General features: G+C 42.4%; 1 protein-coding gene across 1 annotated transcript; it reads right to left on the reverse strand.

Moving 5' to 3' along the window:
- Positions 1–167: 167 nt before the first annotated feature.
- psmb3 (proteasome 20S subunit beta 3) lies at positions 168–14,899 on the reverse strand. Its single transcript, XM_060849046.1, has 6 exons — positions 14,759–14,899; positions 12,404–12,588; positions 8,456–8,563; positions 7,778–7,955; positions 6,012–6,106; positions 168–419 (listed from the first exon to the last, which is right to left on the reverse strand). The coding sequence occupies exons 1-6, from the start codon at positions 14,759–14,761 to the stop codon at positions 371–373; spliced, it is 618 nt and encodes a 205-aa protein (XP_060705029.1). The 5' UTR covers positions 14,762–14,899; the 3' UTR covers positions 168–370.
- Positions 14,900–15,276: the final 377 nt, after the last annotated feature.

The following is a 15,276-nucleotide window of genomic DNA, read 5'->3' on the forward strand; positions in this document are numbered from 1 at the left end:
CAGCATCAGTGGGTTATCATGGATCCATTAAAATTGTCGCTGGGTGTTTGCTTTGAATTTTTTTTTCCATGACTCCAAAGAAAGATTGCTTTGTAAATAAAAATACTTTTATGGCATACCACACTCAGTAGGTAAGAGGAATATTAAATGATTCTGTACTTAAGATGTTCTGTTATATAACTAGTTTATTTTTGAATTACACACATCATATAAACAGAATATTCAATGACTGCTGAACAGAATATGAAAAGTTATTCCATTAAAATTCTTAGGTTGACTGACAATCTCCTGCTATTTTAGGTGTGTCAGAAGAGAAACTACAATTAAACAAAAACATTGTATTGCAAAGTTGGTTACAGAAGTTTTGCTTTTAATCCATACGAGCTTTTAATGTTCTGGTGGTGATCTTGTCTTTTTCGCTGTAAAGAAGAAAACACAGGTAAGATAATAGAATGTAACAAGGAGGATGACTGCCTCTTCCATTATAAACAAAGCCTGGCAGTCAGAGGATAATCCAGCTGGGAAAGGATCCAGAGGGTTTATGTTCGAGCCAGTTAGTTGTCATGATCTGGCATACAAAAGGAGTGGTGTAAGCAGATTTTCAACATTGAAAAGGGAATTGGGTATATTTGGAAAGAGGTGTGGAGATACAGTAATTAAACTTAGTATTCAGCACTACTCAGGCCAAACCTGGCACTTGTACAGCTGTTCAGAGTGGGTACAGGCACAATGGGCCAGATAGCCTACTTCTATATCATGCTGATGTAAACAAAACAATGTTCCACCTACAGCCATGCTTGTTCATCTTAATTGAAGTGCTTTGCCATTAATACATCTGCAGGAAGTTGTCAGGTTGTTGTTGAAGCAGTTTGCCAGATTACAGCAAATTCAATCTGAGACTGGGGACAGGTCAAAGAAAATGATTCCATAGGAAAGATGTTTTTTTAACTTGAAAGGGTTCAGAAAAGATTTACAAGGATGGTGCCAGGATTGGAGAGTTTGAGCTCTAGGGAAAGGCTCAATAGGCTGGGGATATTTTCCCTGGATGTTGCAGGCTGAGAGGTGACCTTACATAGGGCATATATTTAAGGAGAGAAGGAAAAGATTTGAGACACACTGAAGGGCAATCTTCTCACAGAGGGATGAGCTGTACGGAATGAGCTGCCAGAGGAGGTGGGTACAATCACAACACTTAAAAGGCATCTCCTTGGGTACATGAATAGGAAGGGTTTAGAGGGATATGAGCCAAATGTTGGCAAACGGGTTTAGATTAGTTTAGAACATTTGGTCAGTGTGGACAAGTTGGACTGAAATGTCCGATGCCATGTTGTATAACTCTGTGACTCTATACTCACTGTCTTTCTTGATTGAATGAAATGTTCCTGAGCTGAACAACAGCGAACTGAACAGTGACCAGACAATAAGGCCATTCAGCCCATTGAGTCTGCTCTATCATTCAATCATGGCTGATATTTTCTCAACTGCATTCTCCTGTCTTAAATACCATCACTGGCTTGGCCTGTGCAGCTCTCTGCAGGAATGAGTTCGACAGATTCACCCCCCTCTGGCTAAAGAAATTCTTCCTCATCTCAGTTCTAACAGATCATCCCTTCACTCTTAAGCTTTGTCCTCTGGTCCTAGACTCTCCTACAAATTAAAACATTTTCTCCACACCCACATCCACTTATCAATCGGGTCCTACCTCATCCTTCTAAACTTCAAGTGTAGACTGACAGTCCTCAACCACTCAAATTATGACAAGCCATTCACCCCCAGGATCATTCTCATTAACCTCCTATGGGCTCCTGCACCAGCATATCCTTCTTCAGACATATGACCCAAAACTGCTCCCAATATTCCAAACAGCCAGAGCCTCAGCAATGCATCTCTGCTCCTATAGTATAGCCTTTTTGAATGCCAACATTGTATCTGCCTTCCTTACTACCAAAATAACCTTAAGAAATCTTGAACCAGAATTCCCAACTCCCTTTGTGCTTCAGACTTCTGAAGCCTTTCCCCATTTAGAAAAAGTCTATATCACTTCTTCCAACCAAAGTGCCTAACCCCTCACTTTCCCATATTATATTCCATTTGCCGTTTCTTTGCCCATTCTCCTAGCCCGTCCAAGTCCTGCAGCCTCCTCGCTTCCTCACCACTACCTGTCCCTCCACCTGCCTTTGTGTCATCTGCAAACTTAGCAACAACACCCTCAGTTCCTTTATTCTGATCTTTAATGTAAAATGTGAATAGTTGTGGTCCCACAATTGACACCTGCAGAACCTCGAGTTACCTGCTGCCATCTTGAAAAAGACCCCATTATCCCCACTCTCTGCCTGTCAGCCAATCCCCTATCCCTGACAGCACCTTGCACCTAACAGCGTGAGCTCTTATCTTATTTAGCAGCCTCCTAAGTGGCACCTCATCACTGGCCTTCTAGAAATCCAAATAGATTACATCCACTGGCTCTCCTTTGACTAACTTCTTCATTATGTCAAAGAATTAATAGATTTGTCAGACATGACCTCCCCTTAATGAAGCTGTGCTGGCTCAGCCCTATTTTACCATGTAATTCCACATACTCCACAATCTCATCTACAATAATGGATTCTAAACACTAACCAACAACCTATGATTTCTGTCTTTCCTCCCTCACTTCTTAGAGGTTGGCAGCTCCCTGAACTATTTACTTTGGAATTGTTGAAGAAAGATATTTTATCAAAAAACTTTTCATCTTGTAGTCCGCAGGACAATACATAAGAATACCAGTTTATGAGGAAAACCATATTGTTAAAGAAGAATGCTGACTGGCAAGTGGCCTCTAAGTGGTAGAGGCATAGCCATGGAGAATGGGTCCATGATATGGCTGCCAGAACACAGCCATGCCTTCAGAGGTATGGATCAGGTCCAATTCAATGTTTCTAAGGGATGGAGCCAGTGGGCCCTTGGAGTAAAAGGTGGAACAATCATTCAGGTTGTGCATGTAGCTTTTCCTGGAACCTAGCTCTGACTATCCTACAGCCTGCTCCACTGAGCTAACTACCACAGACATATCCCAGACACAGCAAGGGTGACTTCCCTGGCTTTTGCTGAAAACTGCCCCAGTTGGGGCCCTGACCATTGTACAAGTCAGAGATCCTTTATCTGAAAATGTCAGACCCAACTGGTTTTCAGATAAATGATACTTTTGGTTTTCAGATACATATCTACAATAAACATTTGGGCCCGCTGCAAAACACTCTTTGTTTGCAGATCCGAAACTGAAAAGATTTAAAAACTAAAGGGCTCCCAACCTGTAAATGACTGCCCACACTTAGAAAGCTTTCCTAGTAGCTGAGTTGTGTCAGGAGTCGTCATGACGTGGCTCCCTATCTCCAGTTGTTCTGGACTACCTCCCCATCTCCATACCTGCCACTGCAAGCCCAGGAAAACTTTACTCTCTGCGTGAAGAAATTTCATCTCATTGCAGTTCTTAAAGATCTTATTCTGAGACTTTGCTCCTTAAAGTTAAGGCTCCTCATGCAGGGGAAACAATCTCATAGCACTGTCAAGAACATGATGTTTCGATAAGATTACTTATTTTCTAATCTCTAGAGAAAACACGTCTAATCTACTCAATCTTCCCTCCTAGGATAGTCATCTTATTCTCTGAGTCAGTTTCATGAATAACGTGCAATAATTAAGTACTGTACATGTAAAAAGCTTCTGTTACTGTTTGTATCTACTCTTGTCGAGAGATCTGTTGTTATAGTGCATACTCCTCTGTCTTATGCAATCCTCACATAACTACTGTGACTCTTCTGCAACCACTCCAATATGTCCATCAGTCAACAATGCCCAGCCTGCCTGACCTTTCTAATATGCTGTCCTCCACTTCACCCTTTAGAAGAGATTGCTGTGGCCTTTCAACTCTGATCAAAACAAGAAAATACCAGTTATTTTCCTGGATGTTATTTTTAAAAAGTCTTCCTTCTGATCTGGCAATTTCAACAAGACCATAAATAGGAACAGGGCTAAGCTGTTAAATCTCCCGAAACTGGGAGGTTCAACAGGATCATGGCTGATTTAAAAGCACCCTGATCATTTGTTATTATGATTTGTATATGGAAATTTTAGCATCTCATTACAAAGACCTCTATTTTCTTCCACAAACCTCCATTAGTGGCCAAGTTACTGAAACTACTGGAAAGTTGATTGTATGAAGCATGTTAGGAGCTTCCTTGTTAACACATCCCTTCATTGTCACAAAATTACTTCAGACCACCCCTTATATTTCTATCTCCTATAGAAAGAGCTATTACACACACATCTATCTCACTGGGGCTCTAACTCAAAACTTACACTTGGTTAAGTCACATACATGGATATATATCACAAATTCTCTTCCCTATGAACTATTATTAGCCAGCAAGTCAAATGGATTGATTTTGTTCATGCACTGCCTTCTAGCAACCCAGCAGTGTGAATACTTTTGATAACACACAGTTTTAATACATATGGAAGCTAACTTTCTGCCATTATACAGCCATAGCGATGTACAGCACGGAAACAGACCCTTCAGTCCAACTTGTCCATGCCAACCAGATATCCCAACCCAAACTAGTCCCATCTGCCAGCACCCGGCCTCTATCCCTCCAAACCCTTCCTATTCATATATCCATCTAGATGCCTTTTAAATGTTGCAATCATACTAGCCTCCACCACTTCCTCTGGCAACTCATTCCATATAAGTACCACCCTTCACGTGAAAAAGTTACCCCATAGATTTAGGGTGAGGGGGGAAAAATATAAAAGGGATCTATGTCCTGGACACCCCCACCCCAGGGAAAAGACTTTGCCTATTTACCCTATGTCCCTCATGATTTTATAAACCTCTAAGGTCACCCCTCAGCCTCCGACTCTCCAGGGAAAACAGCCCCAGCCTATTCAACCTCTCCCTATAGCTCAAATCCTCCAACTCTGGTAACATTCTTGTGAATCTTATCTGAACCCTTTCAAGTTTCACAGTATCCTTCCAATAGGAAGGAGACCAGAATTGCATGCAATATTCCAAAAGTAGCCTAACCAATGTCCTGTACAGCTGCAACATGACCTCCCAACTTCTGTACTCAACACTCTGACCAATAAAGGAAAGCATACCAAACGCCTTCTTCACTATCCGATCTACCTGCGACTCCACTTTCAAGGAGCTATGAACCTGCACTCCAAGGTCTCTTTGTTCAGCAACATTTCCCAGGCCCTTACCATTAAATGTATAAGCCCTACTAAGATTTGCTTTCCCAAAATACACCAACTCTCATTTATTTAGATTAAACTCCATCTGCCACTTCTCAGTCCATTGGCCCATTTGATCAAGATCCTATTGTAATCTGAGGTAACCTTCTTCGCTGTCTACTACACCTCCAATTTTGGTGTTATCTGCTAACTATACTGCTTATGCTCACATCCAAATAGAATGAAAAGTAGTGGACCCAACACCGATCCTTGTGGCACTCCACTGGTCACAGGCCTCCATTCTGAAAAACATCCCTCCACCACCACCCTCTGTCTTCTACCTTTGAGCCAGTTTTGTATCCAAATGGCTAGTTCTCCCTGTATTCCATGAGATCTAACCTTGCTAACCAGTCTCCCACAGAGAACCTTGTCGAACGCCTTACTGAAGTCCATATAGATCACGTCCACTGCTCTGCCCTCATCAATCCTCTTGTTACTTCTTCAAAAAACTCAAGTTTGTGAGACATGATTTCCCACGCACAAAGCCATGTTGACTATCCCTAATCAGACCATGCCTTTCCAAATACATGTACATCCTGTCCCTCAGGATTCCCTCCAACAACTTACCCACCACTGATGTCAGGCTCACTGGTCTATAGTTCCCTGGCTTGTCCTTACCAGCCTTGTTAAACAGTCATTAACCTGCTTATGTTAAACAAACACATATGGAAAGCATTTGCAAAAACTGAAACTTAACTTTGTCACGTTGTAACTAACTGCATCGAATGTTCCAAACTTACATAATGTGAACGATGACACCCATACCAGATACAGCATCTCTATCCACAGCATTCAGCATAGCTTGAGATATGGTTTCAAACAGATCATCTGGTTTCTGAAATGGAAACATTCATTTGGTATGTTAGCATAGAACACAAATGCTGTTATTTCTTTCCTGAATGGGTGCATTTGATTTGCTTCAAAGGGACAGAGGAAGCACTCAGTTGTGCAGTAGAGTGCCCCTAGGAAGGCCACCTCATGTCCTTCAAAAGTTTGATGTTACCTAGAACTGAAGTCTAGTGTCTGGCTATTCATGCACTGAAATAGCATTTGGGACCTGTTGAACCTTTGCATATTTTATGAAAACAGAGCCTAAACCATCCAAGATTTCATACCTGTAGCACAGCAGTCCCCTTTTAACAAAATATTGAATGTCATTCTTGTGATAGATGTAACAACTCCATACCTGTCTACTGGTTTAGTTGGTAACAGATACCATCTGATGGGTCACTGAGCCATACAATTCACAAAAGTCTCAAGCTCGAACCCAAGTCTTTAGTTGATGTGTAAGTGATTAGAAACAGTGCTATTGCCTCAATGCTTCTGTCTTGGTGGGATGGGAACTGGTTCAAGGTCAGGACAAGTGAATGTTTTCTCAACACAGATTGTCCAAGTTCATAAGAAAATGACAAGTTTGTTTTGCCTGGAGCGTCGGAGGCTGAGGGGGGACCTTATAGAGGTTTACAAAATTGAGGGGCATGGATAGGATAAATAGGCAAAGTCTTTTCCCTGGGGTCGGGGAGTCCAGATCTAGAGGGCATATGTTTAGGGTGAGAGGGGAAAGATATAAAAGAAACCTAAGGGGCAACTTTTTCATGCAGAGGGTGGTACGTGTATGGAATGAGCTACCAGAGGATGTGGTGGAGACTGGTAGAATTGCAACATTTAAGAGGCATTTGGATGGGTACATGAATAGGAAGGGTTCGGAGGAATATGGGCTGGGTGCTGGCAGGTGGGACTAGATTGGGTTGGGATATCTGGTCGGCATGGACAGGTTGGACCGAAGGGTCTGTTTCCACGCTGTACATTTCTATGACTCTTTCTATTACTGGAAAGGTAACAGTCTCAGTGGAAGCTTCTCAGTGTAAATCATTGCCTTCAGCAACAGAGAGTATCAAGCTAGGGGATAGGGAACAGAACTTCGAGAAGTATCATAGCACATACAAGGTCAGCTGTAAAAGAATCCTAATGCAGGTGAAGTTCAGTACCGTTTGACAATCATTCTGGTGCTAAATTAAACACATCTTTTGTTGGAAGACGTGCCATTTAATCCTGAAGGCTTGTTTTCAATTAATCCTTCCCACAAGGTCAGAATAATAGCAATGCACAGAGATGACCAGATGGCTGAGACTGAAGATTGGATAATGCTATTATTTTAGAATTGGATCCATGCTGTTCTCAAAGAAGACAAAGTGTATTCACAGAAAAAATACCACTAGCATTGGCGAGTTTTGAGAAGATTTGTAGCTCAGTTTGAGGTCTGGATTGAAGTTTGTTCACTGAGCTGAAAGGTTAATTTTCAGAGGTTTTGTCACAATACTAGGTAACATTATCATTGGAGGCTCGCTGATGATGTTACCAAGTACGGGTGACGAAACATCTGAAAATGAACTTTCCAGCTCAGCGAGCAAACTTACATCCAAAACTGGCATTCTTTGCATTCACCTCAAGCAATCAACAGGTTAAAGTGCGAAAGCCCTAGCGCAAAGAGACAAGTAGTACTCACCATGTCTGGTTCCCAAAGGGATTCACACATCCCATACATTTGTTCTGAGCACGTTCCACTGACCACAAAGTCTTCAGTCTCCATTGGACAGCCAATTAAGTCAAGCGAACAAATAAATGGTCGGTAGGTTTTTGGATCAAGACCTGCAATCACTGGTTCAACATAGTATGGGCCAAATCTGAGAAGGTTGAAAGTAATAAATGAGAAAACAAATCCACACATAAAAGTGCATTGTTATAAGAGACAAAGACCCAGGCTTCACCAAGTTGAATAAGGCAATTGAGGGACAGTGTACAACACAGGGCCCTATTATACAGTTTTAATGTCCCGGTTCAGACAGACAACTGCAGCACCCAATGGCAGATCCATAGCAGTATAGCTCAACCCCACCCTCAGCAGGATCACACTGGTAAATCACACTAGTTACAGGCCACAATAGTTCCTTATCTGTAATGAGGAGTTAGATTTTGGAGATCTCAAAAACCAATATGGACTCTGTATATTTTACATAAGCTGCTTATAGTATACAAAATGGAAACCAATTACAGAGTGATAAATGTTTATTGTACATTATGGCTGTGTGGGGCAGTTAGTAATGCAACCTCACACCTGAGAATCAGACAATACCACGGTGTACACATCAACCATTGCATCATGAGTTTGGAATACTTAACCTACCGTCGCTCATAGAGGAGATTTGAGACCATGCTCATAAATGTTTTTGGTTTGATCTGTCTGCCTTCTTTCAATTCATACAGGTTCAATCTGAACTTGAGTCGCTGTGAGCTAGAAAATAAAATGAGAGTAAGCATTAACAGTAGTGAATAACTTTAACCCATAAAGGGAGACAATATTCAACTTGCACTGAGGAAGTCAGAAAAAGTATTCACTAACTTGTGATACCTGACAGTTATTCTGAAATGCAGAAGTCTATACATTTGGAAATGGAGCAAACCAGATCTTATATAAACTATTTTCAAAAGAAAAAGTCTGTTAGCTGATGGGCGCTGATCAGAAATTTGCCAACAGCCTATGTCGACTCCAAAATTTAAGTTCTCATTAAAATAATCTATGGGATTATATTGGTTCCATCACCAGCACTGCCAGAGCTTTCCTGCTTTCAAAGAGACCAAAAATAACATAGCGTAGTTTAGACATTTCACAGAGTTGTAATCAGAAGGATAATTTTTGGGATTCTCCAACTCTTGACCTGTGGAACATTTCCCAGTTCCTTCATCCTATCACTGGATGCTGAGCCTTTCCTTCGTCTGGGGAGTAAGCTCTTTGATTCTCTTTTAAAACACCTCCTGTCTCTCATCCTTTCTTGTTTTCAGATCCTCCATAACATCTATCCCTTTGTCCAAGCATTCAGAAATCCCTGTTAATATAGCTCCTTAGTTACAATATTAACTTTTGTTTGACAAGTCTTCTGTAAGTACCTTGTTTTCCTACATTCAACACGTTGTAAACAAATTGTTGCACTTAACAGAGTCACATAAAGAGAACTGGCACAGGATTCAGTGCCATGATCTTCAAGAACAATAAATTTTGGAAAACGGAAACTCCCATTGAGTGATTTCTTTTTCATTTGCAAAACATTTTGGTGCAGCAACAAAGTATGAAATAAAAGCAAACAAGAAGCCACTAGTTGGGTGGAATGGAGTTAGGTTACAGATCAGTCACGTTCTCACCGAATGGTGTCAGGTAAGGCTCATGGGTTGAATAGCTGACCCTGGTTTTTACCTTCCTCATTTCCTAACAAGGCTGACTTTCAACGATTTGCTGAAGTAGAGTCGAAAAATGTGGCACTGGAAAAGCACAGCAGGTTAGGTAGCATCTGAGGAGCAGGGGAGTTGACGTTTTGGGCATAAGCTCTTTCATCAGAAATGTGGAGAGGGAAGGGGACTGAGTGATAAATAGGGGGATGGGGCTGGTGGGGGGGCAGAAGGTAGCTGGGAAGACAATAGTGGATGTAGGCAGGGAGTAATAATGATAAGCCAGTGGGGAGGGTGGAGTAGACAGGTTGGAAGGAAGATAGACAGGTCAAGAGGGCGGTGCCAAGTTGGAGGGTTGGATCAGGGATAAGGTGGTGGAGGAGAGGGGTGAAATTTGGAAACCAATGAAGTACTCCAACAATTTCCACAGTTGTGCAAGTACTGCTCAGATGGTCAATACTGCTGCTCGTAAGCAATTTAACAGTGTAGAAATGAAAAAACAGGAGGCATGGTTATACAGGTGCCACTCTCACTCTGCTGCCTCACCGAGTAATGCGTTAATCACAAACAAACACCAAAAGCGAGGGCCTACTCCAATATAACTGGGCAGAGACAGTCAAACTCGTCTCAGCTAAAGCTCAATTTAAATAGCAACTTGAGAAAATGGGATGCCAGATTGCAACTAGAGGCAGGAACACGAGTGGATTTTACTCTTCTTAATGTACGGCCTAACAGATCAACTGCACATATTCCAGCCCCACCTCGGGATAACACTTTGATTGCAACATTTCAGAGACAGCAGGTGAGTCCTTGTACCCTCATTTCACACATCTCCGAAGTCTTTATTCACTTGCTAGTGGTAGCATTCCTACCCCTGGGTCAAAAGGTCCACGTTTAAGTCCATCCGTCCTGAACATATGCGTATCCAAACAGGTCGATTAAAATGATTATGTACTCCTATTCAGTTGTCATCTCCTAACACAGGTAAAACCTGCGCCCACACCTCCACCCTCACCTCCATCCAAGACCCTAAAGAAGCCTTCCACATCCATCAACGTTCTACCTGCACATCCACTAATATAATTTATTGTATCAGTTGCTCCCGATGCGGTCTCCTCTACATTGGGGAGACTGGATGCCTCCTAGCAGAGCGCTTTAGGGCACATCTCCAGGACACCCACACCAATAAACCACACCACCCTGTGGCCCAACATTTCAACTCCCCTCCCACTCTGCCGAGAACATGGAGATCCTGGGCCTCCTTCACCGTCGCTCCCTCACCAGCAGACGTCTGGAGGAAGAACGCCTCATCTTCCGCCTCAGAACACTTCAACCCCAGGGCATCAATGTGGACTTCAACAGTTTCCTCATTTCCCCTTCCCCCACCTCACCCCAGTTCCAAACTTCCAGCTCAGCACTGTCCCCATGACTTGTCCTACCTGCCTATCTTCTTTTCCACCTATCCACTCCACCCTCCCCCTGCCCCGACCTATCACCTTCATCCCCTCCCCCACTCACCTACTGTACTCTATGCTATTTTCTCCCCACCCCCACCCCCACCCTCCCCTAGCTTATCTCTCCACGCTTCAGGCTCTCTGCCTTTATTCCTGAAGGGATTTTGCCCGAAATGTCGATCTTACTGCTTCTCGGATGCTGCCTGAACTGCTGTGCTCTTCCAGCACCACTAATCCAGAATCTCCTAACACAGCACAAACTGAAAATCAAATTTGCAAATTCATAGCTTATGTAACTCTAATCACTGGAGGGACTAAATGAGGTCTTGGGGAGCTGCATTTAAATTGATTTTAAAATGATTACTTTAACATACTTATTGGCACATAACCAGAAGTGTAACTGTTGTAGCAAAGAAACAGTTTCCTCCTTAAGTAGACAATAGTGTGTACTCAAGGAATGAATGCTCAGGAATGCTGCCTTTCAAACCTACTCTGTCATCCAATTTGAATTCCATTTTCCAGACCTATCCCACCCATTACCATCACTGCCCAAGAAACCATCAGTCCCATTCTTGAATATACTCAAAGATTGAGCATCCACAACTGTCAAAAAAAGAATTTCAAAGATTCAGAATATTTTGAAACGTTTTCTCTTCCCTTGTTGTCTTCAATCTTTAATATCTCACCCTGGCATGAGGCCTGGTTCTCGTCTTCCCAGCCAGGAGAAACGGCCCCTCAGATTCAATCACATCAAGCCCTTTGGTTATATATTTGTAATGAGATCACCTCTTATTCTAAACTCCAGAGAATACAGACCCTTTCTACTCACTATCTCCTCATAAGACAACGCTGTTGTGAACTGTTAGAACTGTTCAGTGCAGAATATGGGTCAAGTGTCAACAGTGTGAGTTGGTATCTTTAATACTTGCGTTTTTCAGAAAATCTGGGGGAAATCAAATCAGAAAGGACAAGGTAATAGAAACAGTGCAGATACGATGGACTGAATGACCTCATTCTATACTGTAACGATTCTGTGAAATTCTGTCACCTGAACTACAGACCTCTCCAAGTTCTCTCTACTCTCCTTCACTCGAAGGTCTCTTTTGCTGGAGGGCCAGTACCTTGCCAAAGAGGCTATTCTTCACAATTAATACCAGTGCTGCAAACAACCATATACTGTACTTGGCTTATACAAAGCATCACTTTACCTGACATGAATTTTATAGCATGATTCACTACATTGGAATTGGGGAAGCTTATCCCGTCAAATAAGCACAGGTAACAAAATCTGGTACACCCGAATCCCTAACTGGTTTACTTGCTCCCTTTACTGAAATGGATAACCCAAAATAGACCTGAACTGGCCAATCTACTGTCTAACTGAGGACACAGAGTCAGAGAGATGTACCATCTTAACCCTTAAAGATCAAACAGCTAATCTCTGTCAGCATACTTACACCGTCTGTACATCTGTGCCAAGACCAGCCAGTCCAATAAATAACCTTTCACCCATTGGGAAGATTTTCTGGAAGTCAGTCGTCACCAACTGTGCCTGAATTCCAAACCGTCTGTCAGCTGCTATTGCCACACAATCTTTACCCCGCATGGCCATAACAGCCCCACCATTATATGACATGTGCGACTGTTGGAAGAGAAGGAAAAACAAGTTAGGAACTCCTACAATGCTTGATTTTTTTTTTGTATTTCGTCACATATACTTTAGACAATAGCGGGGAGATGGGAAAGATTGTGTCACAATTGATTTGTGTCAGGAATACTCGTTCCGTGGTCAATAATTCCTGGAATGTGTCTTGAATTCAGTGTCTCTGGCCCAGATTCTGTGAATGGAGCCACAAGACCTCTGCAGCATTTGATGGGTGAATCCATCTCACCACAATTCTGAATCATGATGAAATAAAAAGTTCAAGTCAATGTATTTATTATTTTAAAAGCATTTTACTGAACACTATAATTTTTGAGGCATCGTAGAAAAATGTTTATAAAATCCAGTGGGTAACAGTTAATGCATTAACTTGCTGCCTGGCAAAATTCTTTCATCAAAATATCTTGAGAAAATATAAGTAATAGAGCAGGTTGAGAAAGCTTTAGGATATAGGATCCTGGGATTTGTAACTAGAGACAGAAATTAAATAAACAAGGAGGTTTCGGTAAAACTTTATAAAACAAGTTCAGCTTAATAGAAAATTGAATCCTTTTGTGAGCACCGTTCATAAGGAAGAAGGGAAAAGCATTAAAGAGACAATGCAGACAAGATGCCAAAAAAGAATGGTTCCAGAAACAAGACAGCAGATAAACTAAAGAGCCTGGGAGGTATTTAATTCTGCTACAGAAATACACCAGTACACTATGCTAAAGCTATCAAGAAGTCATGCAAATCTACACAAATCTGAATTTGTTTTTAATTCAGTAGGTTGGTCAGAAAAAGAGAGAAATTTATCAAAATGTAAAATGGAGCAAAACATCAAGTCAACTAACTGCAAACATAGGTAAAAACAATGACTGCAGATGCTGGAAACCAGATTCTGGGTTAGTGGTGCTGGAAGAGCACAGCAGTTCAAGCAGCATCCAAGGAGCAGTGTGGAGAGATAAGCTAGAGGAGGGTGGGGTGGGGAGAAAGTGGATAGGTGGAAAAGAAGTTAGGCAGGTAGGACAAATCATGGGAACAGTGCTGAGCTGGAAGTTTGGAACTGGGGTGAGGTGGGGGAAGGGGAAATGAGGAAACTGTTGAAGTCCACATTGATGCCCTGTGGTTGAAGTGTTCCGAGGCGGAAGATGAGGCGTTCTTCCTCCAGGTGTCTGGTGGTGAGGGAGCGGCGGTGAAGGAGGCCCAGGACCTCCATGTCCTCGGCAGAGTGGGAGGGGGAGTTGAAATGTTGGGCCACAGGGCGGTGTGGTTTATTGGTGCGGGTGTCTCGGAGATGTTCCCTAAAGCGCTCTGCTAGGAGGCGTCCAGTCTCCCCAATGTAGAGGAGACCACATCGGGAGCAACTGATGCAATAAATGATATTGGTGGATGTGCAGGTAAAACTTTGATGGATGTGGAAGGCTCCTTTAGGGCCTTGGATGGAGGTGAGGATGGAGGTGTGGATGCAGGTTTTGCAATTCCTGCGGTGGCAGGGGAAGGTGCCAGGATGGGAGGGTGGGTTGTAGGGGGGGGCGTGGACCTGACCAGGTAGTCACGGAGGGAACGGTCTTTGCGGAAGGTGGAAAGGGGTGGGGAAGGAAATATATCCCTAGTGGTATAATCTTTTTGGAGGTGGCGGAAATGTCGGCGGATGATTTGGTTTATGCGAAAGTTGGTAGGGTGGAAGGGAGCACCAGGGGCGTTCTGTTCTTGTAACTGCAAACATAGTGGAAGAAGGTACTGTTGAATCCAGACATTAAGGCCTTAAAATCCTAAAGGAACGCTTCTTCAGGTAAAATAGATCATAGTAGGTAAATTAAAAGAAACTTTAGCCTTATGCAGAAAAGAAAAATAAATTATTATCGAGAGAAGATCCTAAAACTATAGTGGTACAGCCTCTAATGAATTAGTACCTTTAAAAAAAGATCTAAAATTCCTGTGGCACCCCTTTAGGTGGAGAAAGACAATTAATGATTGTAATAAAATTACCCGAATCTTCTTAAGGTTTAAAATGAAACTTAAATAATATAAAATCTTGGTTTAAAAGTGAAAGTAAAGGCCACATTAATCAGGTCAGGCCTGGCTCGTACCAACATGCAAATTAAACAAGCTGTAAATCGGTGCAAAAAGAGCTATATTTTTGAGTACTTTCCCTTTTATCACTCACCATTCTGCCTAGTTGTCAGTCGAATCAAATACAGTAATTTTTACGATATTTTCCTAACTTCCAGACCAAAAAAATTAAAATTAACCTCCACTTCCAGCTTCTGGCTGCCGCTCACCCAAACTTGATGCACAAACTAATCCCGCCTCTTGACCTGTATGATTGGTCCATCCCTGCTAATAGGCTTCATTATTGGCCTACTATTCTGTCTGTCAGCGCCGCCACGGAAGTATGTTTGGTTTCACGGTGCCGGGTGATGGGGAAGGAAAATGACCAGTCACGGCGTGCGGGCGGGCCCTGGGGTGGGGGGCATGCCGGGATAGTGGAGGTCCAGAGCTGGAGGAGAAAGGAGGACAAAGGGAGCAAAGAGTGTATGGAAAACATTATTGATATTGTGACTGGGGAGGGAAGAAAAAACACAATTTAGCAGAGTGTTTCATTTAGTAATGCGCAGCGGGTATTTTATTTCCAAAAATAAATGACATTTATTTCAAATCATATTCAATAGAATATGCATTTGC

This window comes from Hemiscyllium ocellatum, chromosome 32 (assembly GCF_020745735.1).
Source record: "Hemiscyllium ocellatum isolate sHemOce1 chromosome 32, sHemOce1.pat.X.cur, whole genome shotgun sequence".
In the NCBI taxonomy this organism is placed as follows: domain Eukaryota; kingdom Metazoa; phylum Chordata; class Chondrichthyes; order Orectolobiformes; family Hemiscylliidae; genus Hemiscyllium; species Hemiscyllium ocellatum.